Source organism: Callospermophilus lateralis, chromosome Y (assembly GCF_048772815.1).
Source record: "Callospermophilus lateralis isolate mCalLat2 chromosome Y, mCalLat2.hap1, whole genome shotgun sequence".
NCBI classification, from domain to species: Eukaryota; Metazoa; Chordata; class Mammalia; order Rodentia; family Sciuridae; genus Callospermophilus; species Callospermophilus lateralis.
Window position 1 is genome coordinate 10139253 of NC_135326.1, and position 23605 is coordinate 10162857.

At 54.7% G+C, this 23605-nt stretch overlaps 1 protein-coding gene across 1 annotated transcript in view; it reads left to right on the forward strand.

The window, feature by feature from the left end:
* The first annotated feature begins 294 nt into the window (after nucleotides 1–294).
* The window catches only part of Prkx (protein kinase cAMP-dependent X-linked catalytic subunit), a 31861-nt gene continuing 8550 nt past the window's right edge, over nucleotides 295–23605 (forward strand). The window contains exons 1-3 of the mRNA XM_077107839.1: nucleotides 295–460; nucleotides 12937–13105; nucleotides 21793–22056. Of these exons, the coding sequence (XP_076963954.1) occupies nucleotides 295–460; nucleotides 12937–13105; nucleotides 21793–22056 (599 nt within the window). The remainder of the gene's footprint in view (nucleotides 461–12936; nucleotides 13106–21792; nucleotides 22057–23605) is intronic.

A 23605-nucleotide genomic window follows, 5' to 3' on the forward strand; every position in this document is an offset into this window, starting at 1 on the left:
CCCGGCCACGCCACCGCCTCCACCGTCTCCTCCGCCTCCTCCGCCTCCTCCGCCTCCACCGCCCGGTCCGCGCCGCGCCCCGGAGGCCGCCGGCTACTCCCACCAGCTGCTGCTGCTGCTCCTGCACTGAGCGCCGCCCCGCGCTGCGCCTTTGTCCCCGCCGCGCCGGGCCGCGCACCCGGAGGCGCCGGGCGGGCATGGGTGGCCTCCGCTGATGCCGCCGCCGCGCCGCCCTCGGAGGCTGCGTCCCGGGAAGCCCGGCGGCCCGCGGCCCGCGGCCGGCAACGCGCCCCCATGGAGGCGCCGGGGCTGGCCGCGGCGGCCGCGGCGGACCCCGAGCCTCCGGCGGCCGCGGGGCGCACTCCCGACGGGGCGCCCGCGCCCAGCCCCAGCCCCGAGGCGCCCTCGCCCGAGCCGCCCGGCTACTCCCTGCAGGACTTCGACATCCTGGCCACCGTGGGTGAGTACCACGCGCGACCCCCGTGCGCCCGGGGCGCAGAGGTCAGACAAAGGGCCCCCGGAGCTTGGCCCCGCTGCCCCTGCACCGAGGCTCCTCCAGGTCGGAAGGCACCCCCCCCCCCCCCCGCCGTCCCCGCGCCCCGGCTTCCCTCCCGAAGTTTCTGATGGTGTCCCCTCCCCCGCCCCCATAGCAACGCCACCCTGGCGACTGGGCGGCCGAGCGTCACAAAAGTTACTGGGAGCCACCAAACACTGGGGACCTCGCGCGCAGGGCTCAGGCTGCCACCCCCAGGGGCAGGCGGCGGCTCCCGAGGCACCTGCGGAACTGCCCCAGGGCCGCCTGTCGCCGAGCTGGGTGGGAGACTAGCCCCGCGTGGAGTGGACGGGTCCCTCCCCGAGTGGCCGAAGCGCAGGACTTGGGGGGGGGCACAGGTGTCCGGCAGCGCCTGGGGACCGGGTGCGGCTTGGGGCCGAGTGAGGGGCCCTTGCTCCAGACCGAGTGCGCCTCTGGGTCCCGTGCGTGCGGGACTTGGGGTTCCTGGATGGGACACTTTTGCATTGGCTGCGCCCTGGGCCTCGGCACTGGGCCCGACGGGGCAGCTGGAAAGGTGGGGTTCAGGTTGTCCGGGGCCACCGAGGTCCTGGGCAGGGGCTGGCGGGTCCGAAGACGGACCTGGGCGCCCCGTTTCAACTCTTGGCACCCACCCGCCGGCCCGTGGCTTCTTAGCGACACTGTGTTGCCAAGGGTGTCACCCAGGCCTGTCGCTTGCCAGGAACATCAGCGGAGGAGGGGACAGGGCGTCCTGTGTGTGTCCGCGGGGCAAGGGCTGCTCCCGGGCGCTTGTTGGGTTTCCGGGCAAGAAGGAGCCAGGTGGCGACGCGGAGGGGCGCGGGGTGCCAGCCGCACTGTGTTCTCTGCCTCCACCTCCCCGCCTCCCTGTGTCTCCCTGTCCCCTGGGTGTCTGTCCCTCCCCCCTCCCCCTCTGTCCCTGGAGGCCGGGCAGGGCGCCTCTCCAAGCTGTTTTGCTGGCGGAGAGAAGCGCGGGGCGGGGCTCCCCAAGCTCTGATCCAACAGAGGCGGCCGCACACCCAGGTCAACAATGGGAACCGCACCGGGGTCGCCTGTCCCTGTCACAGGGTGCACTTGCAGAGGGTCAGTCGGGGAAAGGCTGGGGGTCTGCAGGCCAGGTCCCCAGAGGTGCGGGGGGTTGGTGTGTGCGGCCACGGAGCCCGTGTTGGACATCTCGGTGGCTCCAGGTGGCCCGCTAGTGAGCGTCATCCTTAAAAGCAGAACGTGGCTGCCTCTGGGGACCACCCCTAGGGACCCACGGGGCTGGGCAGGAGTCGCCAGCTGAGTTTTGCCGCAGGTGTTTGTGCCTGTCCACGAAGAAAGACGGTCAGGTGTTCCTGGGGGACCTAGGATGACCGTGTTCCAGGTGTTGGGCAGGCAGGAGGACAGGATCCCCAGCCAAACCCACCCCAGGCTGAAACATTCTTCCCAAACCCAGCCTCCGTCCCTGGGAACCTTCTAGAAGGACTTTGCAAGGAGCTCGTTCAGAACTCTGGGGTGCTTGGTTTGGACGGCGTCCCCCGGTCCCTCTTGATGGGTGCTCTGCATCTTGGCCCCCATTGAGGGTCTCCTCTTTCACCCCCACCCCCCCTCCCCCCTCCCCCGTGAGGACCCCGAGAACACCGGGCACATCCCAGGGCCCTCAAATCAATGCTCATTTGCTCTGGAGACTTGTTTGCAAGTTGATCCAACTGTCAGTTCCAAGGCCCAAATTTCATTTTTCTTAACATTTCTTTTTCTCTCTTTTTTCTTTGTCTTTCCCTCTTTTTTTTTTTTTCCAGACTAGGGATTGAACCCAGGGCCGCTTACCCACTGAGCCACCTCCGCAGCTCACATTTTTATTTATTTTTTATTTGGAAACAGGGCCTCGCTCAGTTGCTTAGGGCTTGGCTGAGCTGCTGAGGCTGGCCTCCCAACTCGCGGATCCTCCAGCCTCAGCCTCCTGAGCCCCACCACGCTCTCCGGCCAATCTCTCTCTTTCCCCATTTGCTTATGTGAAAGATGCACACCACGAGGACCTCGTTCGGCCACCACAGTCCCCGTGAGGAACAGGTTCCCTGTGCCCAGGCTTGACTCACCCATTCCCTGTAACAAAGTAACAGGGACCAGGCACCTGCATTGATTGACAGCTGTTGCTCATAGCTCTGGAGGGTCAAGGTCCAGGCGGGGCCGACAGGGGTCAGCTGAGGCTGCTTCCTGCTCCCAGAGGCTCCTTCTCCTGGGTCCTCCATGGTGGACGGGCAGGGGGCTCTCGGGTCTCTCTGATAAGGACCCTGGTCCCCTTCATGGTCTGCACCTGGGAACTCAGCCCGTCCCCAGGCCCAGGCTCCGCAGGTCCCACCCTGACATCCCCAGGGCAAGACACTTCCTTCCTCCAAGTGCAGACACAGGACTTGGGCCACCCATGGGGATGGGACCAGGCTCTCTGTGGGCTCCAGGGTGGATCCGTCCATAGTGGAGGCTGACTAGAGAGGCCCCCAGGAGGACATTCCCGGGGACGAGGTGCCCCGTGGAGGGCCACAGTGGTGGACTTCCCCGCCCAGAGGAAGCTCCCGGCCACCTCCTGGTTTTCTTGAGATACATTCCCACTTTGAGGTCAGACACTTTCGCTTTCTTGGGGAGGACTTCGGGGAATTTTCTCTGAATTTTCCCCCAGCTCTTATTTATTTATTTTCTCCATCCTGGGGATGTGCTGTCCCCAGGCTGGGCCAGCCGTCCACCCCTGAGCCACACCCAGCCCTGCAGGGAACCTCGGTGACATGCTGTATCTGGTGGGCAGCCCTAAATCAGATCCCTTGATTTCTCATGTCATGGCTCTCTGTGTGGGGAGTGGGTTGGGGGGGATTTTTTAAAAATTTTGGGGGTACCAGGAATTGAACTCGGGGACTCTCGACCCCTGAGCCCCGTCCCCAGCCCTCTTTTGGATTTTATTTAGAGACAGGGTCTCCCTGAGTTGCTTAGGGCCTCCCTTTGGTGGAGGCTGACTTTGAACTCGTGATCCTCCGGCCTCAGCCTCCTAAGCGCTGGAATGACAGGTGTGCACCAGCGTGTCCTGCCCTGCTTGGTCTCTCCACGAAGCACCCGGGGTGTGTTCTGATGTGGGAGGTGACCGCCCAGCACCCACCCGTGGCTTCCTGCACTTCCTGCCCCACGGGGGTAGCAGCCTGTGAGCCCTGGGCATGACCAGAGTCAGGAGATCCTGCAGAGGGTCATCACGTTATAGGGAAGGGACGGGTAATAGGGTCACGGGGACCCGGCTGACACCACGTCAGAGGGGGGCGGGACTGTGGCAGCCACTGGAAGAGGAACTGGGAACCTTGATCTCACGCGGAGCTCAGGAGGACGGGGGGACGTGACCCTGGGGATCGTGCATCTCAGCGCACTGGGCGGAAGAGCAACTGGGCCTGATGCTGTCAGCCCTTGGTGACTTTAGAGTCCTGTGCATGGGGACTCTGCAAACCTGGACCCCAGCTTAATAAAAAAAAAAAAGTGTTATGGGAGGGTTTTTTGGGCAGGCTTTAGTGAAATGCTCAGGCATAATGTTAGCCTTCAGGTAGGGTTTGATCCAGGAGCTCCTGCGAGCATCTTTGGAAGGGCAGGTGGGACCCCAGAGTGTGCATTTCTCTCAGGCTTCAAAGGGACGCCCGCGCTCCTGGTCCTTTGTGAGCTTCTAGAACCTCTTTGGAGGAGGCCCTGGTTTGGCTGGTGACAATGGATAAAGGACAGAGATGGCCATCTGGACGATGCTGCTGGCCAGGCCCTGTGGGGCCGGTCAAGGGGGTCCACTGTGGGTGTGGTGCGTGACCTTGGGCTGCCGAGAGCATCTCCTAAGGGTCCTGAGGATGTTCTTGGGTGCCCCTGGGCAGCAGTCGGTGCACACCTGCACCTGAGGGACGGTGGTAAGGGACAGTGGGTCCCCAGGTTGTGAGTGGTCCGACTCTGGGTCTGCACTGGAGCCCTTGCAGGAAGGAACGCACCTGCCCCACGTTCCTCCACCAGGGCGCTCGGAACAGACGAGAGGAGAGGATTTCTCTAACATTCTTGGGGGCTGGAGGCTGGAGGCTGGAGGCCCGAGGTCCGGGGTGGGCAGAGCTGGTTCTCTGGGGTGGACGGTGGAGGTCTGGCCATGCACAGGGGGTTGGTCTTTCCATCACTTCGGACATGAGGGTCCAAGAGCATCCAGTCTTAAATCAGGGAGGCCACCAATTGCTCTGTCTCCGTCCCTGGTCACACAGGACATCTCCCCCCTGGAGGCCCAGCTGCCGGCATCTTTAATTAAACACCTGCAGCTTCGTTCCGGCCACCACTGTGTGCACTTTGACAGACACGGGAGGGCCCAGGGAGGGTCCCCCCATTGGTCTTCTGAACAGCAACCTGGGTTCAATGCGCTGTTCTCCTGTGGAGGACGGAGGCCCCCAGGGGAGGCCGGACTCCAGCCCGGCCTCCGCCCTTGTCCAAGGAGGTTGATGCACATAAGCCAAGAACACGTGGTGACAATAAGAGGCTCTGTGGTTGCTGCCCAGGAGGGGAAGGGCCGGTGCCCAGGAGCCACCCACGCGACCGTAAATCATGGCTTAGGTGTGGGTGCACGCGTGTGGGTGTGCAAGGGGTTATTTGACTTAATTGACGCCTTGGAACCCATCGGCCTCAGGGGAAATGGACGCCCGAGCTAATGACCCCTCTCCCAAGCTCTTTGCTGCTGCTAGACAAGAAGAAGCCCTCATATTTTATGACTGCTCGAAGGTAAAGTGCAGTCCCTTCAAGGAATTGGATCCTGGCTTTTCGGGGGACATTGGACACAGAGAGGGGCTTGTGCATGGATTTTTTTTTTTCTTGGTGGTGCTGGGGATTGAACCCAGGGCTTTGTGCATGCCAGGCAAGCCCTCTGCCCCCCGAGCTCTGTCCCCAGCCCTCATGCACAGATATTCTTTAGCGTGTCAATGGGTTGGTAATAGGTGCATGAGTTCTTTTTTTTTTTTTTTCATTGCTATAACAAAATACCCGAGGCTGGCCACTTATAAAGACAACAGGTTTCTTCTGTTTTTTTTTTTTTTTTTTTCCTATATCTATTTCAAACTCACATGAACCTAATCCTGCCCAATGACCTGCCACCTCCTGCCAGGCCACACCTCTTCAAAGTCTTGCTACCTACCTGTCCGCAACGCCACCCCAAGGAGACCTAACACTTGACCCTTTGGTGACTGGCCATTATGTCCCAGGCAGAGGGGTGGGTCACCCTGGAGGGTCCTGTGTCTTCCAATATTTCTTGGCAGATGATCAATCACCCCGTCCTGCACACGCTGTTGAGAAGGCTCTAGTTCCCCGAGCGGTTTTCCTGTGCATTTCATAAATGGAGACGCTTTTTCTGGCCTCTCTGACGCTGGGTTGGAGTGGGTGGGGCCGAGATTGAATTTTTAATTTTTTTTTGCTTTGCCATTTGTGCCCCGCGTTGGTTTGCATGTGAGGTGTCCCCAAAAAACTCATGTGGGAGACGGTGCAAGAAGGTTCAGAGGTGGAAAGATTGGGTTATGAGAGGTGTAGACTCATACTGGATTAATCCACTTGGATGGACTCACTGGGTGGTGACTGCAGCAGGTGGGGTGTGGCTGGAGGAGGGGGTCCCTGGGCTGTGCCTTGGGGGTCTCTGTCCTGTCCCTGGTGACAGAGCTCTCTCTGCTCCCTGGTGCCCTGTCCTGAGCGGCTCTCCTCCTCCAGGCCCTGCCGCCATCTTGTTCTGCTCCCCTTGGGCCAGAGCCAGGGAGTCCGCCACCAGGGACTGGACCTCGGACACCAGGAGCCCCAGATCAACTTCCCTCCTATAACTCATTCTCCTCCCATCCTGCTCCACACACGGGGACTCCACAGAGACCCAACCCTGGGAATCCCAGGGGATTCCATGTTGGACCCTGAATCCTGTATGGGACCCGCATCTTCCCAGAGAGCCCTGGTGCCCACTGAGAAATCCTCCCTCCCTCACCCACAGGAAGGAAATTGTGTCCCCAGAGTCCTGCTAAGGTGCAGAGGTCCCTGGGGTGAATTGCAGCGCGTGCATGACGCACCGCCCTCCTCTGAGGTAGTTATTTGGATAGTTTACAGGTGAGGCCCAGAGAGGTATCGGTCACCCTGCAGGGAGGGCACTTTGGAAATCCTCGGTGACTCATCCGGGTAGTGATTTCACCAGGCTGAGTCAGTGCCTTGGAGTCACCCTGCAGACCCAAGGGACCTTGCAGGTGCAGGGCAGGGGAGCAACACTCTCCAGTCCTTGGGGTGCTAGGGGCTCTTCCTGTGCTTGGCGGGATGGGAGTGACCCCACCCCTGCAGCTGGCCAGCGTCCGCGTGGGCATGCTTCCATCGGGGACTTGCAATTAGGGGACCCAAGAGGAAGGAGGAGAGACAGCCTGGGCTTGGGGAGAACAGCAAAGTCAATCATCCTAGAGACCGCGAATCAGCTTGGAATGCGCATCAGCCAGCTCTCTGGGACTGTGACAAGACGCCTGAGATAATTGACGTATAAGGAGGGAAGGTTGTTCTGTGTTATGGTTCAGATATTAGGTGTCTCCTAAAAATTGCTCACGTGTGAGACAGGGCGAAATGTCCAGAGGAGAAATGATCGGGTCGTCGCGAGAGTCTTGACCCAGTTAGTGAATTAATCCCCTGTTGGTATTAACTGGGTGGTAACTGGAGGCAGGTGGGGTGAGGCTGGAGGAGGTGGGCATTGGGGATGGGGCTTGGGGTGTATATTTTGCATCCGGAGAGCGGAGTCTCTCTGCTTCCCTCTGCCACACGCTTCCGCCATGATATTCACCCTCTTGGATTATGAGAGAGAGATCTAACCTCATTAGTGGATTAATCCACTTATATGGATTAGCTGGTGGACACTGTAGACAGGTGTAGTGTGGCTGGAGGAGGTGGGCCATGGGGGTTGGCCTTATATTTTGTTCCTGGAGGGTGGGGTCTCTGTCTCCTGAGCCCTGTCCTGAGCGGCTTCCCGCCACCACCCCCTTCCGCCATGATGTCCTGCCTCACTGTGAGCCTAAGGAATGGAGCCAGCTGTCCATGCACTGAGACCTCTGAAACCTGAGCCCCCAAGGTGTCCATTGTACCCTTGGCTACTTTAGAATATCGCAGGCCAATCCTGCAAGAAATAGGTCAATAGGTAGCATATACAGAGACGGTCTAAGTAATTAACGAGAGGGTAGCATATACAAAGAAGGTCAAAGTAACTAACGAGAGGGTAGCATATACAGCCTGGATACACTGGGTAAAGGGATGATTCATGTCTCCTGTGGAGTGGAGCAGCATCATGCCCCTCAGAATACCACGCGATTTAGAACTTGTCCATCTTACTTCTGCTCCATCTTTCTCCACGCAGAAACCTGGTGCTTTCTTAGAGGGTCAGTCCCTTGTGGAGCTGAGCTTGCCTTTCTGGTCCTACCTGCACGACTTACAGTCTGTCTGTACACACAACCAACTGCACAGAGGCTTGCGCACACCTGTCCCCGTCGGGAAGTTATGGGGCTTGTTCAGTGACAACCGATCGGACTGCTAAAAGCAGTGCAGTTCCTTGGATTTGGGCAATGAAACCCGAGAGACAGCCCCACCACCGTCTACCCAGAGAGAGTGGCACCACGGTCCAGGGGAGGAGTCTCCCCTGAAGATGACCACCTCATGTTCTTTTCCATTGACTGAGCAGGACAGGCTGTCCTTTCAGGGAGACCCAGGCTCTGCTCCCAAACGTGCTGCTTAAGTCAGCTCTTTCTCCGCTGTGACCAAAGGACCTGAGAAGAACAGGTTAGAGGAGGAGAAGTTGATCTGGGGCTCATGGTGTCCGAGGTCCAGTCCCTGGTGGGCCGACTCCGTAGCTCTGGCCCAAGGGGAGCAGAACAAAATGGCGGCAGGGCCTGGAGGAGGAGAGCAGCTCAGGACAGGGCACCAGGGAGCAGAGAGAGAGGGAGAATCCAGGGACAAGATATAGTCCCCCAAAGCCACTCTTAGTAACCTACCTCCTCCACTCATACCCTCCCTGCCCTGTTAATCCACATCAGTGGATTAATCCACTGACTAGGTCACACCTCTCCAACCCAATCTTTTCACCTCTAAATTTTCTTGCATTGTCCCACACATGAGCTTTTGGGGGACACCACATCTAAACAAGAACCGTGACATGAATAATAAAGCAGAGTGATTTTGTAACCATATCCTGAATTACAAGGTAGCTGGATATGGTCTCTGTCTCTTAAAATGTCATATTGTCCTTCTACTTTTTATCTTGAAGGAAGCGCTTGCTGACTCCTCTGCTTTCTGTATTGGCGGCCTTACTCGTCTTTTATTTGGGGACTCTAATTTGAGGAAAGTAACACTGAGTTGAACACAAGCACCCTGATACCATGACAGTCCCGCAACAGAGATGGTCCCAAGTAACTAACGAGAGGGTAGCATATATAGAGACAGTCTAAGTAACTAACGAGAGGGTAGCATATACAGAGACGGTCTAAGTAACTAACGAGAGGGTAGCATATACAGCCTGGATACACTGGGTAAAGGGATGGTTCATGTCTCCAGTGGAGTGGAGCAGCATCATGCCACTCAGAATGTAATTTAAAGCTTCTGAATCTTCTTTGTGCAATCTTCTGTGCGTTGTTTGCCCACTTCTATTTGCTCAAGAGTTGTGTGATGCTTCCATTGAGCATTTGGGGATCTTAAATGACAACAAAAATCACTTCCGACTGAGAACTGAAAGGGCAGATTTGCAAATCTAGCAAACTAAAAGTACAGTGGTCCTCCTAGTAGATGAAGTTTCCCTTACTGAGTTTTCACAGTTGCCCACGTTAACCACTGTCCCAAAACAGGAAATTTCCGAAAACTCAGAATTCATTCATTGTTAAGTTGTTGTTTTGATGATGTTTGATTTGTTTTATTTACTTGTTCTGTTTTATTTTTCACATTTGTTCCTGATCTTTTACCAATCCCGATTGACAAATTAAACTTAATTATAGGCTCATATGTATAGGAAAAAAAACATTTATTTCCGTGCTGGCTCCCCACCTGCCGTATCTCCAAGAAATGCCGGGGTAGCGTTTGATATGGTTGGTGGCTTCAGGTACCCCCTGGGGATCTCGGAACATTTCCTTGCCAACCAAGGGGGTGTGATTGTTGTTCCTTCTTTCTGAACAGAGGCAACTAAACATACCCGTTTGCCCTGTTTGCAGAGATGAAAGCATATTCTCAGTACTCTAGGGACACAGTGTCCCTTGCAGGAACACACTGATGTCATGATGGGGTTGCTTTTATCAGTAGAGAGTGAACTAGCCCAGTGTGGGATCCCCAGGAATCATTTTTTCCATGTGTGCTGGTTGGAATTTTCCAGAACTTCTTGAAGTGCGATGACGTCATCCCTCCAACGCCAATGGCATCTTTCTGGGTGTCCTCTCTTGCTTAACTCTTTCTGCTTGAATGTCTTTCCTGTGATGATGACCTCCATCTATCCCCTACGTGAGAGAGCAAATGCTCCGGCGGGTCCTTGGTGCATTTTTGAGGAGGGTCAAAGGATCCCAAGACCAACACATTTGAGAGCCGCCATTTTGAATTCACAACCCGGCCTGTGGTCCTTTCTCGGTGGCATTCTGAGCTGGCCGCGACTGACTCATGTCTGTAGATGAAAGTAGTGTCCCAGTGTTGGGTGACAATGTCTCTTTCTGTTCTTTGTCTTTGAAGGTCTTCGTTTTTATCATCGTACCCAACTGGGGTTTTGGGTTGTTGGGCGTCTCCCCCGTGTGGAAACCCAGGTCACACCTTGGCTTCCCAACATCTCTCCAAAGACATTTCCAACCCTGCTCACAACCTAATGGCGGACACGAGCGTTGGGTCCAAGTGGCCACCACACCGGTTCTTTGATGTCAAAAAAAATGGGTCCCACGTAGTGAGAGCCAGAACAATCCTTGGAAAAGGTTGAATGAAGGTCATAGGAACAGATTCTGGTGCCCACCAGGATCAGGGGGTTGCATTTTGAGTTCGTGGCAGATGCCCAGCTGGGGTGTGATTTGGGATCCCCATGAATGAGGACGCTCCGGTGCTCTTAGGGGACTTTAGAGAGAACCAGGGGGATTCAGGCGTGTGCTCAGGAGCGGGTTATCCGTGGGGGACATTGACCCAGATGTAGATGGCTGTCCTCCTGGTTTAGAAGTCTCACTCTGGCTAATGGAACCCAAGGCCACAGGGAGGAATGCAAGATGGCGGATTCGGGATGATGGGATGGGTTGGATGGAGGGACCAGGGAGATTGTCCCCTCTGAAGAAGTGTGAGTCTGAATTAAGGAGTTGGCTTCTCTTTCCAGTCTTGGCCTTTGGTCCCAGGACCTGTCACAATCCCAAAGTCTGTGGGTGCTCAGCTCCCCTCTAACATGGCACCCCGTGTGCCTAGAACCTGTACCCATCTTCCTGTGTGCTTTATGTCATCTCTCTGTGTCACAGGGCACCCGGATACAATGCAAATGCTTTCTCAAGAGTCATGGTACCATATTGTCATCTATGAACCCATTACCTGTCCATCTATCCATCCACCCATCTATCCACCAGTTATCTACCAATCTATCATCTGCCATCCGTCTATTGACCAGTTACCCGTCCACACCTATCACATCTGTCAGTCACTTGTGATTGACAACTGGTGCCCACAACGTGGTGTCTACACGGCATAGGTGCATTTAACACCACTCAACCGCATACGAGAAAGGGTTATGGTGGTAAATCCCACTCTATGTACATTTTTTCCACCGAGAAAAAATAATGCACGAAAGCTAAGTAGATTCAAGTAGGTCACAGGGTTGGACACCATCTTGGTCCCTGTGTTTGGCTTGAGGAAGCCAATGCATTGAGATAGCTGGGAACCTGGTGTCATGTGACTGACTCGGGGACATTCTGCATGCAGAATTTGCTTGCGGGGTGTCATCCCTGATGGGACCCTGTAGATCCTTCCTGGGTGAGGAGTGACTCTCACTAACATTGTCCCCAGGTGCAGAACCACCTCTAGTCCCCCATCAGTGGCCAGAGACATTCTGCTTCTACTGAGGTCAGCGGAGTTTGGTCATCAGAGGACTCCCTGACACACAGACACCCCACCAAGGCCTGCGAGGGATTCAAGGGACCAATACTTTGTGCCCCAACCTCCATCTTACAGACACACCACCATGGCTCGCCATTCAATTTCAATGTGTACAAAAAAAACATGGCGGCCCAATGGACTCCCTGACCCACAGACACCCCACTCATGCCTGCGAGGGATTCCAGAGGTCTACACATCATGCCCCAATCTCCATCTTAAAAGCACACCACCCTGGCTCCCCATTGGACCCCAACATACACCAAAAAAACATGGCGGCCCCCAATATTTGGCCAGTCGGTGTGTTGCATGGAGCATGTCTTCTTCCTGGCTGAACCTTGCAGTCACATTTCCCCCCCGTGTTCAGCTAAGGAACACAGCCCTCTGTGGGATGCCGGACGCTTCTGGTCAGTGAAGTTCAAGGCCATGCAGAGTTGGTTACTTCATTTGCCACATTCGACTTTCCTTCTGGGAAAGGGAGGCATGGTGGAGAGTCTGTCTCCGATGGAGGCTGGCCTTTTGGCCTCCTGTTCCTACCTTCTTAGAATCTTCTTGAGACTTAATATTTTGGACACCTCAGACCTTGGGAGAAAGGAGAGGAGGTGCACTTCTAGAGCTGCTGCCTTTACCCCGACACCCCTGTTTCCATCTTCCGCCCCCTGTCACCTGATTGTCCTGTTGAAGCCGCGGTGAAGGCTGACCCCACGCGTCCTCCTCATCCCGCAAAGCTTGGGGACATCCTCAAAGATGCCGAGAGCTCTCCAGCTCTCCAGGGAGAGGAGGGGTTCTGTTTGGGGATGGGGTGGGCCACGGCAAGTTCTGGAAGGGAGCGGTAGATGCTGGATGGGGCGTCGGGTTGGACTGTGGGGGCGTGGTTGGTGACCCAACCTAGGAATTACTGTGCCCTCAAGGTGCAAGTGGCTGATTTTGAAATAAGGGCATTTGTCTAGGATGCTTGAAAGAAAGAAAAAGAGAGCCATCCATGCTGGAGGAAGAATCTGCTATGCTCTCCTGTTGCTACCTGGGGGAGGGCGTGGTTTCTCCAGGGTGGATTTTTTTACAAAATGGCGCCCACTTTCCCCTCCAAGTGGAAGAGCCATTTGGGAGCAGGTGATTCTGTCCCTCTCTGTAATATGTGTATGCACCTGCAAATCTTACAGGACCGTGACCACTTGCATACGTCAGCCAGGATACCAAGCCTCCCACCCCAGTGGGTTTTGTTTGGAGGTCCTAGGTGCCCCCCGATTCCTTGGATGGCCTTCACCATCATGGACAGACTTGACTGCTTATGTTCCCTCTCTCCTCTCCAGGGACGGGGACCTTCGGGCGCGTGCACTTGGTGAAAGAGAAGGCTGCTAAGAACTACTTTGCCCTCAAGGTCATGAGCATCCCCGAGGTCATCCGCTTGAAGCAGGAGCAGCACGTTCACAACGAGAAGTCGGTCCTCATGGAGGTCAACCACCCCTTCCTCGTCAAGCTGTGAGTTCCCCGCCTTCCCTTCCCCCTTCACCCACCCCGGGGTTCCCCAGGGTCTTGTCTTAGGAGAAATGGGTTGAGCCAAGTGGACGGGGTGGTACACGTATAGGATCCCAGGCTGGAGGCTGAAGGAGGAGGATGGCACATTGGAGGCCAGCCTCAGCAACTTAGCAAAACTCTATCTAAAAACAAAAACTATAAGAGGACTGGGGATGTAGTATCCTTGGATTCTATGTCTTAATGGGAAAAAAAAAAAAATCTTAATGGCTTCATTAATTCCAGTCATCGTTTAGATTTCCATTAAGATGTACCCTGGACCTCCTTCCCGTTGAATGGGTCCAGCCTCTACCCAATGAATCTATCCTTCCTCTTTGGCTTCGTCCATATGGGCTGCTACGACAAAGTGGTTGAGACTGGGTTCATTATAAACACCATTATGCATCATTTATTGCTCTTGGTTCTGGGGACCGGATTCCAAGATCAAGGTGTCAACAGATTTGGTGTTTGGTGAGGGCTCCTTCTCTTCCAAGATGGCGCCACCTTGTTGGGTCCTCATAGCGTAGAAGGGGCAGGACCTCCCTTGGAGTCATTTATAAGGCTTAATTCCCTTCATAATGATGGCACCCTGGTGACCAAGTCACCTCCTGGAGGTCCACCTCTTACTACTGCCACATCGCGGATCAGGGTCCAACATGGACGTCCAGACCACGGGGGACAGGGTAAGAGCATTTTCCATCCATTTTGCCAAAGGTGCAGGCTGCCTGCATCTCTCTTTCCCCATCCATGGGGCCTTCCATCCAGCAACCACGTCTTCCGTCCGCCATGTTGGTAATGTTCCTCTCCTGGACTGTATGGATCCTGATTCACGCCCATCATTCCTAGACACACCCTCACTGACCGCCCATAAGCCTCTTAACCCTCAGCATCTCTTGATCCAGTCAAGTGGACAGTTCAGATTGACCATGATAATGGCCACGTGGTTTTTCCCAGATGCCTCCCCAAGCTTGTACCTGCACACCCACAGAGGCAGGCACCCTCCGCACTTGTCTTAGGTCCATTTTTCTCTTACTGTAGCAAAATACCCGATGCCGGGTACCTTATAAAGAAAAGAGGTTTGCTTCGTTCACCGATTTGGAGGTTGCAAGCCTCTCATTGGGAGGCTCCATTGGTTCAGCCTCATGGCGGTGAGCAGGTCGAAGTGGGTTGAGTTCTTGTTTGCAGCGACCTCCTGGGCTCGGTCTTCTGCACAGATTCGCTTTCCACGTGCTCCTCTGACTTCACAGCCCACACGTCTCCCCTGGTCTCGGGGCCAGCAGGTGGCACCAGCCAGGTGTGTTAGCTTTTAGTGGGAAAATCACCTTCAGCAAACCTTCTGGAACATTCCGATTTGGGTTAAAAGCCCATGACACTTTGTCTCCACACGGGAGAAATGCTATGACACCTTCCATAGGAACCTGCATCCTCTTTAGAATGGGATGATCGAAAATCCTAATGTACTCATGTCCTTGCCCCAGAAATACTATTTTCGCTTATAAAAGAGAAATAGCTAGAAGGTACTACCCTGCCCCACATCCATGGGGTTCCTTTCTGGAATTTGGGGACTATTTCTTTTTGGGGGGGTTACCAGGGATTGAACTGAGGGACACTCGACCCCTGAGCCCCCTCTCCAGCCCTATTTTGCATTTTATTGAGAGACAGGGTCTCCCTGAGCTGCTTAGGGCCTCGCTTTGGCTGAGGCTGGCTTTGAACTCACGATCCTCCTGCCTCAGCCTCCCGAGCCTCTGGGATTCCAGGCGTGCACCATTCTGCCTGGCAATTTTTTTTTTTTTTTTTTGTAAAGCACAACAGGGCTCATTCTTCAGGCTGTGTATTTCTTTGACGTAACTAAATGGACGCGCACCCTGGGTCCTGGAGGCTGGGAGTCTGAGAACGGGGTCAAGGTGGACCTAGTGCTGCAGAACCTCAGAGGTTCCCCCGCGGCTCACTCAGCTGAGCACCCCATGTCTGGCCAGCGCTGTGATTGTCGTGATTCCAAATAACAAGAGGCACATGTTTTCCGTGGGGTGGCACCGTTAGCGAAGGAGGCGTGGACTCCAAAGTACCACCCAGGTCTGTCCCGACAGTCAGTCACTTCACCTCGCAAGTGATTTCCACTCTCCCTGGGAGCGCTGAGCGGGTTCTGCTTCCATTTTTTTTTATAACCACGTGCAATGAGAGCATGGTCAGAATCAAGTTTGCACAATTGGGGCCTCTGGGGCTGGGGGTTCTCTGGGGTGGGCTGTGCTGTGCGCTGCAGGAGCTGGAGCAGCCTCTCTGGGCCCCACACACCAGGTGCCAGGAGCAGCCCCACCCAGGGTGTGAGAGCCCCCTGGACAGACAGAATGGGTAGATGACAGAGAGATAGATGGACAGGATGGATAGATGATAGAGACTGTGTCCTCTGCACTATGGGCCTCTGGGGCTGGGGGTTCTGTGGGGTGGGCTGTGCTGTGCGCTGCAGGAGATGGTGCAGCCTCTCTGGGCTCTAGAACACACGGCCTTAGGGGGACATTTATCCAGACCACAGTAATCTGTCATCTACTTGGAAGCAAGATGTTTGTTGACCCAGGACGCATCTTCTGCTCTGGGTTGAATGACAGCTCGTGGGTCCACTGATGGGCATTAGGGGCAGTGGCGGGGTCCCTGCTGACCAGGAAAGACCTTGCTTTAGAGTCCGTGCACCCGGGTCTGGTTCCTGACCTCACTCACGGGTCCTGGGGAGGTTCGTCGGAGGAGCCGCCCTCCGGTTTCTCTGAGCCGAAGGAAGGAGGAAGAGAGCTGCGTGTTCTGACTGTTTGGGGCTCTTCCTGTTTGAATCTGAAAAACAAAGACCTGCAAAGAGTGTTCTCTCCTCCCTGGTCATTCTGTGCTGAGAACAGTTTGGGCACAGGAACAGCCTTCCCTGTCCCCAAACCTCAAATATAAGGAGATGTGTAGTGAGTTTGGGGGTGTGGGTGTGGGGTTGGGCGAGGGAGCTGGGGTTCAGACGGTGAATGGGCACCTTTTGCAGGAGGAATCGCTTAATGTTTTTGTTCAGTGCTGGGCAGGGACCGCAGGGTACCACTGAGCCATCTCCCCAGACCCCCCCCCCCCCTTTTTAATAATAATTCTGCACTACCTGAGATGATCCCAGGGTGCTTAACCACTGAGCCCCATCCCCAGCCCTTTGTTTCCCTGTTTATTTACGGACAGGGTCTCGCTAAGTTGCTTAGGGTCTGGCTAAGTTGCTGAGGCTGGCCTTGAACTTGCTATCCTCCTGACTCGGCCTCCCGAGTTGCTGGGAGTACAGGTGGGTGCCCCCCGTGACCCCCTAGGATCAGAAGAGAAGCAGGAGGTGGACAGGGCCTTTGTTTTAGGGGAGCCACAGGGGCCAGCAGAGCCAATGCGGGGAGAGCCAGCCTCTGGTCTCCTGGGGGCAGGGCTGGTGGCCCCAGAGGCAGGTCGGATGGCGCGGCCTTGGGTTGCAGGGAGCGGTTGCTGGAGAGGTAACGGGTGGGGTCACACTTGCTGCCTTCGAGGGCAGCTTTGCACACTGTGGGGAAACGGTGACCAACTTTTAAAGACAGCTGACTACCCACAAACAGCCTGGTTTGGGCTTTAATTAGGCGCACCTGCAGAGGGAGCCGTGGCTGCACCCTTTGCAGATGAAAGATTGACAGCGCAGCCTCCGCCATAGCCCTGCCTTGAGCTAGAGACGCAGCGGGAGAGAGCCCGGGTCAGGCAGCTACTGCAGGGGCGTGGTCACGGAGGGGTGTGGTCACGAGGGGCGTGGTTACAGGGGCCTATGGCGTGCTTACTATGGGCGTGGTTACCGTGGGGCGTGGTTATGCTAAGGTGTGGTCCTGGTGGGTGTGGTTACAGTGGGGTGTGTTCAGATTGGGTGTGATTGAGGAGGAGGCGTGGTTACAGTGGGGCGTGGTTATCCCTAAGGTGTGGCTGTGGTGGGCGTGGTCATGGGGGAGTGGCCACAATGGGGTGTAATTGAGGTAGGGGCGTGGCCACCGTGGGCATAGTTATGGCTAAGGCGTGGTTACACTGAGGCATGATATACCAGGGTATTATCACTGTGGGTGTGGTCATGGTGGGGGTGTGGCCTCACTGGGGCGTGGTTTATGGCCAGGGGGTGTGGTTACAGTGGGACAGGATCAGGATAGGGCTGGTTATAGGGGATGTGGTCGCTATGGGGTGGGTCATGGTGGGGGCGTGGCCACATCTGGGCGTGGTTTATGACTAGGGTGTGGTTATAGTGGGACATGGACACCATGGGGTTGGTTATAGTGGGGCGTGGTCACCATGGGCTGTGGCCACGGTGGGGGTGTGGCCTCAGTGGGCGTGGTTTATGGTGGGCGTGGTTAGGGTGGGATATGATTTATGGGTCTAATTATGCTGGGGCGTGGCCACAGTGGGCGTGGTTATGACGTAGGCGTGGTTACACTGAGGCATGATTACAATAGGGCTCCTTATACCAGGGTATTATCACTGAGGGTGTGGTCATGGTGGGTGGGGGTGTGGCCTCAGTGGGCGTGGTTTATGGTGGGCGTGGTTAGGGTGGGATATGATTTATGGGTCTAATTATGCTGGGGCGTGGCCACAGTGAGGCGTGGCCACAGTGGGCGTGGTTATGGGACTGATTATGAGGGTCTCAGTTAAGGGGTGCAGTTATGGGGTCCCTCCAGAGACTGGGAACTTTCCTTGTGTCCCCACACTTTGCTCACTGTTCATGTTGACTCTCTCGGTTGCCTGACTGTTTGAAAAAGACTTGGTCACAGAGACAAAAATTAAGATGGACACATTCTTTCAATTAAAAAATTTCAGTGTCATCAAAGAGTAGCATCTTAACATTTATTTCCTTTGCTTTTTTCTTTCACTCTCCTTTTTTTTGGGGGGGAGGAGATGAACCCAGGGGTGCTTAACCACTGAGCCCCATCCCCAGCCCTTTTTATTATTTTGAGACACCGTCTCGCTAAGTTGCCAAGACTGGCCTCCAACTTGTCATCCTCCTGCCTGGGCCTCCTGAGTCACTAGGATTACAGTGGTGCAGCACTGTTCCCACCCATCTTTATCATTTTGAAGCGTTTAGTCCAGTGTCCTTAAGAATATTCTTAACTGTCAGGGGACTATCCCTACCAGAGATTTTTAACTTGTGAAACTGGAACTCTTATATAACTCTCCATTTTCCCTCTGCCAGCCCCTGTAACTACTCGATTCTAGTTTCTATCTCTGAGCTTGATGACTCTGCAGACCGCTTATGAGTGGATTCATGCAGTGCTTGTCCTTTTGTGTGTGGCTGGATTCACTGAGTATGATTTCCCCGGGGTTCACCCACCCTGGATTCTGCCTCAGAATTCTCTTCCTTTTGAAGGCTGCATAATATTCTGCTGCATGGATACACCCCCCCTGTGATCCGCTCATCCATATACAGACAAATGGGTTGCTGTCTCCTTTGGGCTTTTGTGGATATGGACCTGGTTGTAGTGTTCAATTGTCTGCTTTTAATGGCGTGTATAAAATTTCCCCCCACTTAGAGAAGACGTATGCATTTTGCTGTTTATTTTAAATCGTGCCACATGGGATTATCTTTTTTTCCTGCCCATCTCCAAATGCCAGATAACCATTTGGCAGCCTGGAATGGGTCTTTGCACACTTTCCTCTGAGCTTAAAAATCTGTACACACACACAAACACACACACAGACACACGTGGTCTTGGCGTTATGACACACACTCAGGGTCATTTCCTGCACAGATGCGACCTTGAACTTCCTCCCTGCCCTGCCCTCACCCCCAATCTGTTCCTTCTTTCAACTTCCCCATTTTATAAATGGCCCTTCCAATCTCCCGGGTCCCATGTGGCCACCATTTCCAACTTCCTTTCTCTCGATGTCATGGTCCCTTCGGCCCCAGCTCCGCTCTCTCCAACCCTGGGACACATCTCCGGGCGTTTTCTGACGTCACCGAAGCCACATGATTTCCTGCGGGCCACCTCCTTTCTCTCCAGGGACCTGCCCAGGGCCCTCCCAAGCTCCTGGGTCCCATGTGGCCGCCATTTTTAATTACTTTCCATTGACTTCTCCTCCGGTTGCCGGCCCTGCCCTGTCCATCCCAAGGGCACCATCAGCTGGACACACAAACACACACACAGAGTCCAGAACACACCCTCTCTGCCCACAGAGCCCAGCCTTTGATTGGGGCCTCCGTTTCCAGCCTCCTTTGACCCTGATCTCTCTGGGCTCCATCCTACCCGTCCTAGTGGGGTGCCACGTGTTTCAGGATCGCACGTCATTTGCATTTCTGAATCTCCCCACGGGTCCCTGGACCTCTTGGGGACGAGACCCGAGTCTGCCCACAGGATCCCTGTGCGTTGCACAGACATCATGGAGGATGCGTCAGCCTCGAGTCGTGGTTCTGTGCCGGGCTCAGGTGCGCGGAGCAGAGTCTCGGCTGCAGGCTCCCCGCGGTGCTGCGGGGACTTTGGAGACCCGGACTGAGGATGCTCAGCCCCGAGGGGACACGTCTTATGGCGAGTCTGATTCCTGCACAGCTGCAGCGCCCATGGTGCGCATGGGATCGGCTCCTACTGTATACCTGCCGGGAGCTTCCGTGCGGGTGGGACAATGCACTTCGTGAGTTATCGACAGACGTGCCCAGGGGACCCCGGGGGGTGACAGGAAGCATTAAACGGGCAATGCACTTTGCAGAAGCCGCTCTCGTCCCCCCTGGCACTTTTAGGGTCCCCAAGGGACGGAGCCCTCAGCTAATGGGAGTGATCGGGTTGGCTGATGGGCCCCACCCTGCTGCCTGCTGCCTGCTGAGCTCAGATTCCAGGTCACTGGGACTCAAGTCTTTGTAAATTTGGGGACAGGGACAGAAACGTCAGAATCTGCTTGGAACATTTGGATCCTTATCTCTGTCACGCCCCGAGTCCTGGGCAATCCTTTCCCTACACAGGCAGGCGGGAGGGGTGGTTTGCGTAATGCTCCAGCTCGTTCTGTGCAGGACGCGGGGTGGGCCGTGTGGACCTTCCCACTTGGGCTTCGTGGGCGAACTCAGGAGAGTTAGGATTTGGGAGGCTTTTTGGAGAAGAACAAGGGAATTGGCACCTCCTAGGATCCTGCTGTCCTCCAGGTAACAGCTGCTGCCCGGCCACTCAGGATGCTGTCTTCTCCCTGTGTCTCCCAGGGCCGTCCCTCTGTGTGCATCTGTGTCCTCATCTCCTCTTCTACAAGGACCCCAATCCTGCTGGGCCAGGGCCACCCTGGGGACCTCACTGCACCCCTTGTCCACACACAGGCACGTCCCAAGGTCCTGGGGTCAGGGCTGCAGGAGAAGAATTTGGTAAGGGTCCTAAGTGAGCCCATGACTCCCTGGCTTCTTGACAGAAGGTGGTCTTCGCCCTCCTCCCACACCTGGACAGTGAGACCTGTGTGTCCATCCTGTCTCCCAACCATCCAGATGGCGAACTGTTACTAAGTTGCTTGTATCAAGGGGGTCCTATTGTGAGGCAGGGATTTTGAGAAGCAGTTACTGGGTTCACAGTAATCTTCTAATGAATGCTTTTCTATAACTGTTGGTCATTTTTTCATTGCCATAACAAAAAACCTGAGGGTTGATAATGTATATATATAAAAGGTCTTTTTTTTAAAGCTCATAGGTCTAGACGTTGGAAAAGCCAGTTACAGTGGCCTCCTGGGCTGCACTGGAACCTGGCACTTGGCCTCATGGTTGGGAGTATGTCGGACATGATGGGACCTCATGGCAAGACAGGGAGCCAGGGACCTTCAGTAACCACCTCTCCTTTGAGTGGGCGGTCCCTCAAGGGCACCCCACCAGGAACCAAGCCTGAACTTTGGGGGAACACAGCACACCGGTTGTCTCTGTCTCTGTGCGTGTTTCTTGTGCATATTCTAAATCCCACGCATTTCTCCAAATTTCCGTCTCTGTGCGCATGTGCTGACCCCGTCTGTATGCCCCTCCTAACCTCTGGGTGCAGTGGAGATCTGAACATCTATGCATCACCGGCTCCTAACTGCACGCACATTTTTCTTTTCTTCTTTTGGTGCCGGGGATGGATCTCCCGTCGTGGCTCCTGCCAAGCTGGGCTCCACGATTGAGCTCAGGGTGTCTCTTTCTGGGTCTTCACCAAGGCCATAAATCTCTGTGGGGGTCCATCTTCACATCTGTGCGTCCCCGTCCTGGGACATCTCACTGAATATGTCCTAAGCATGTGCGCACACTGAGCATCTATCTGTGCGTCTTGACATGTCCTCGTCCCCAATGTCCATAGGCACCCTGAGCCTCCTCTACCTGCACCTGCTAACAGGTGTGCACGCCCCATGTATGCATACACCGGTCCCTCTGCACCCTAAGCATCTTCGGGCCTCCATACCCCCGTGCTAACATCTGCAGGTGTCTTAGTCCCTGTGCATCTTGACACCCACTTCCGGGCGCAATGGCGCACGCCTGTCTTCCCCGCAGCTCCGGAGGCTGAGGCAGGAGGATCGCGAGTTCAAAGCCAGCCTCGGCAGCTGAGCGAGGCCGTGCGCCTCCCCCTGGAGCCAGAGCCACCTGACGCGTATCTCAGTGTGGAACGGTCACCCACGCTCCAGCGTCGCGGGCGCGGGCTGAGCGTGCGCCCTTCCCCGGTCCCCCGCAGGTTCTGGACGAGCCACGACGATCGCTTCCTCTACATGCTGATGGAGTACGTGCCGGGCGGCGAGCTCTTCAGCTACCTGCGCAACCGCGGCCGCTTCCCCTGCAGCACGGGGCTCTTCTACGCCACGGAGATCGTGTGCGCCATCGAGTACCTCCACTGCAGGGACATCGTCTACAGGGACCTGAAGCCGGAGAACATACTCTTGGATCGCGACGGCCACATCAAGCTCACGGACTTCGGGTTCGCCAAGAAGCTGGTGGACAGGTAGGAGAACCCCCCGGGGGATGCGCGTGCGCCTGGAGAGTGGCGAGGCCAGGCACCGAGGTGCAGCGAAAGCGCAGAGCGTCCACGGTTCCGTGTGAAGCCGGGGGTCCAGGCAGGGCTGGGGCTCGCTGTGGTCCGCGATGGTCCCTGGACAGGTCATGCTCCTTCCTGTCCACCCTGGAAGAGGCCCCTGTGTGGCCCTGCCATGCTGACCCGAGACTGTCCAAGGTGCCCGAGGCGCACGCAGAGCCCCTGCGGGGAGCGCAGTGCAGATCCTGCTCCAAAGCTGCTGCGCCCTGCGCTCCGGTCCTTCACCCTCCTATCCCTGGGTCTGCGCTGCGTTTCCATTGGATGGGCCTCTGCCAGGTGCGTGTCCCTTACACGTACGTGGGTCTCCGCTGCGTTTCCATGTCATGGATGCACAAGGCTCAGGGTAAGAGGGCGACTTTTCCAGGTCGCACACGACATTATGGATCCAATTGCGATTTTAAATTCTGAACCGGGGATTGAACTCAGGGGCTCTCGACCCCTGAGCCCCGTCCCCAGCCCCATTTTATTGAGAGACAGGGTCTCCCTGAGTGGCTCAGGGCCTCGCTTTGGCTGAGCCTGGCTTGGAACTCGCGATCCCCCTGCCTCAGCCTCCCGAGCGGCTGGGATGACCGGCGTGGGCCACCGCGCCCGGCTGGTATTGCACTTTGAATCCCGCGTTTTCCATTACACATGAGGTTACAGGAGACACTTATGATCCTGTCTGAAAAACCCTAATTGATAGACTTAAAGTGCTCTGTATGCCTATATATTTATAATTGAACATATTTAAGCAATTACATACATACCTGTATTATATACTATATTATGTTAATATGCACTTATGGGCATGTATACATATAGTATCATATTAATGTACTCACATCCAAACACAAACCATTAATACATGCACATAGATACATGTGCATATATATATATATATATATATACACACATGTGTAGGTATATATTTCATTATATTAATATATTAGCATAAATTATGTCTATAATATATTAATGATGCATTTATATTATATAATGGTGTAATGTAATACCTACTTAATGATATGTATTTAATACATATTTAATGGTATGTATTTAATACATATTCACATGCGTGTGAATATATCATATTGTGTTAATGTATGCACACACTCCTACGTGCATATATTTGGATATGTACATATATGTATAGATCATATCCATATCACACATTGCATATACACAGGTGTATGTATGTCATGTTAATATATATGCACATACTATATACACATGAACATAAGTTATAATTATATTGGTATTAATCATGTTGATGTAATGCATTAGCATTTTAATACACATATGTCATTTTAGTATATGCACATGTGTGTACATATACGTACATATATAATATAAATCAATGTTAGTATCAATCTTGCCAATTAATACATTAGCATTTTAATACACATGTATTATGTGGTTTTAATGTGCATACGTGTGTGTGTACATACACACATGTGCATAGGACATATTTGAATATATT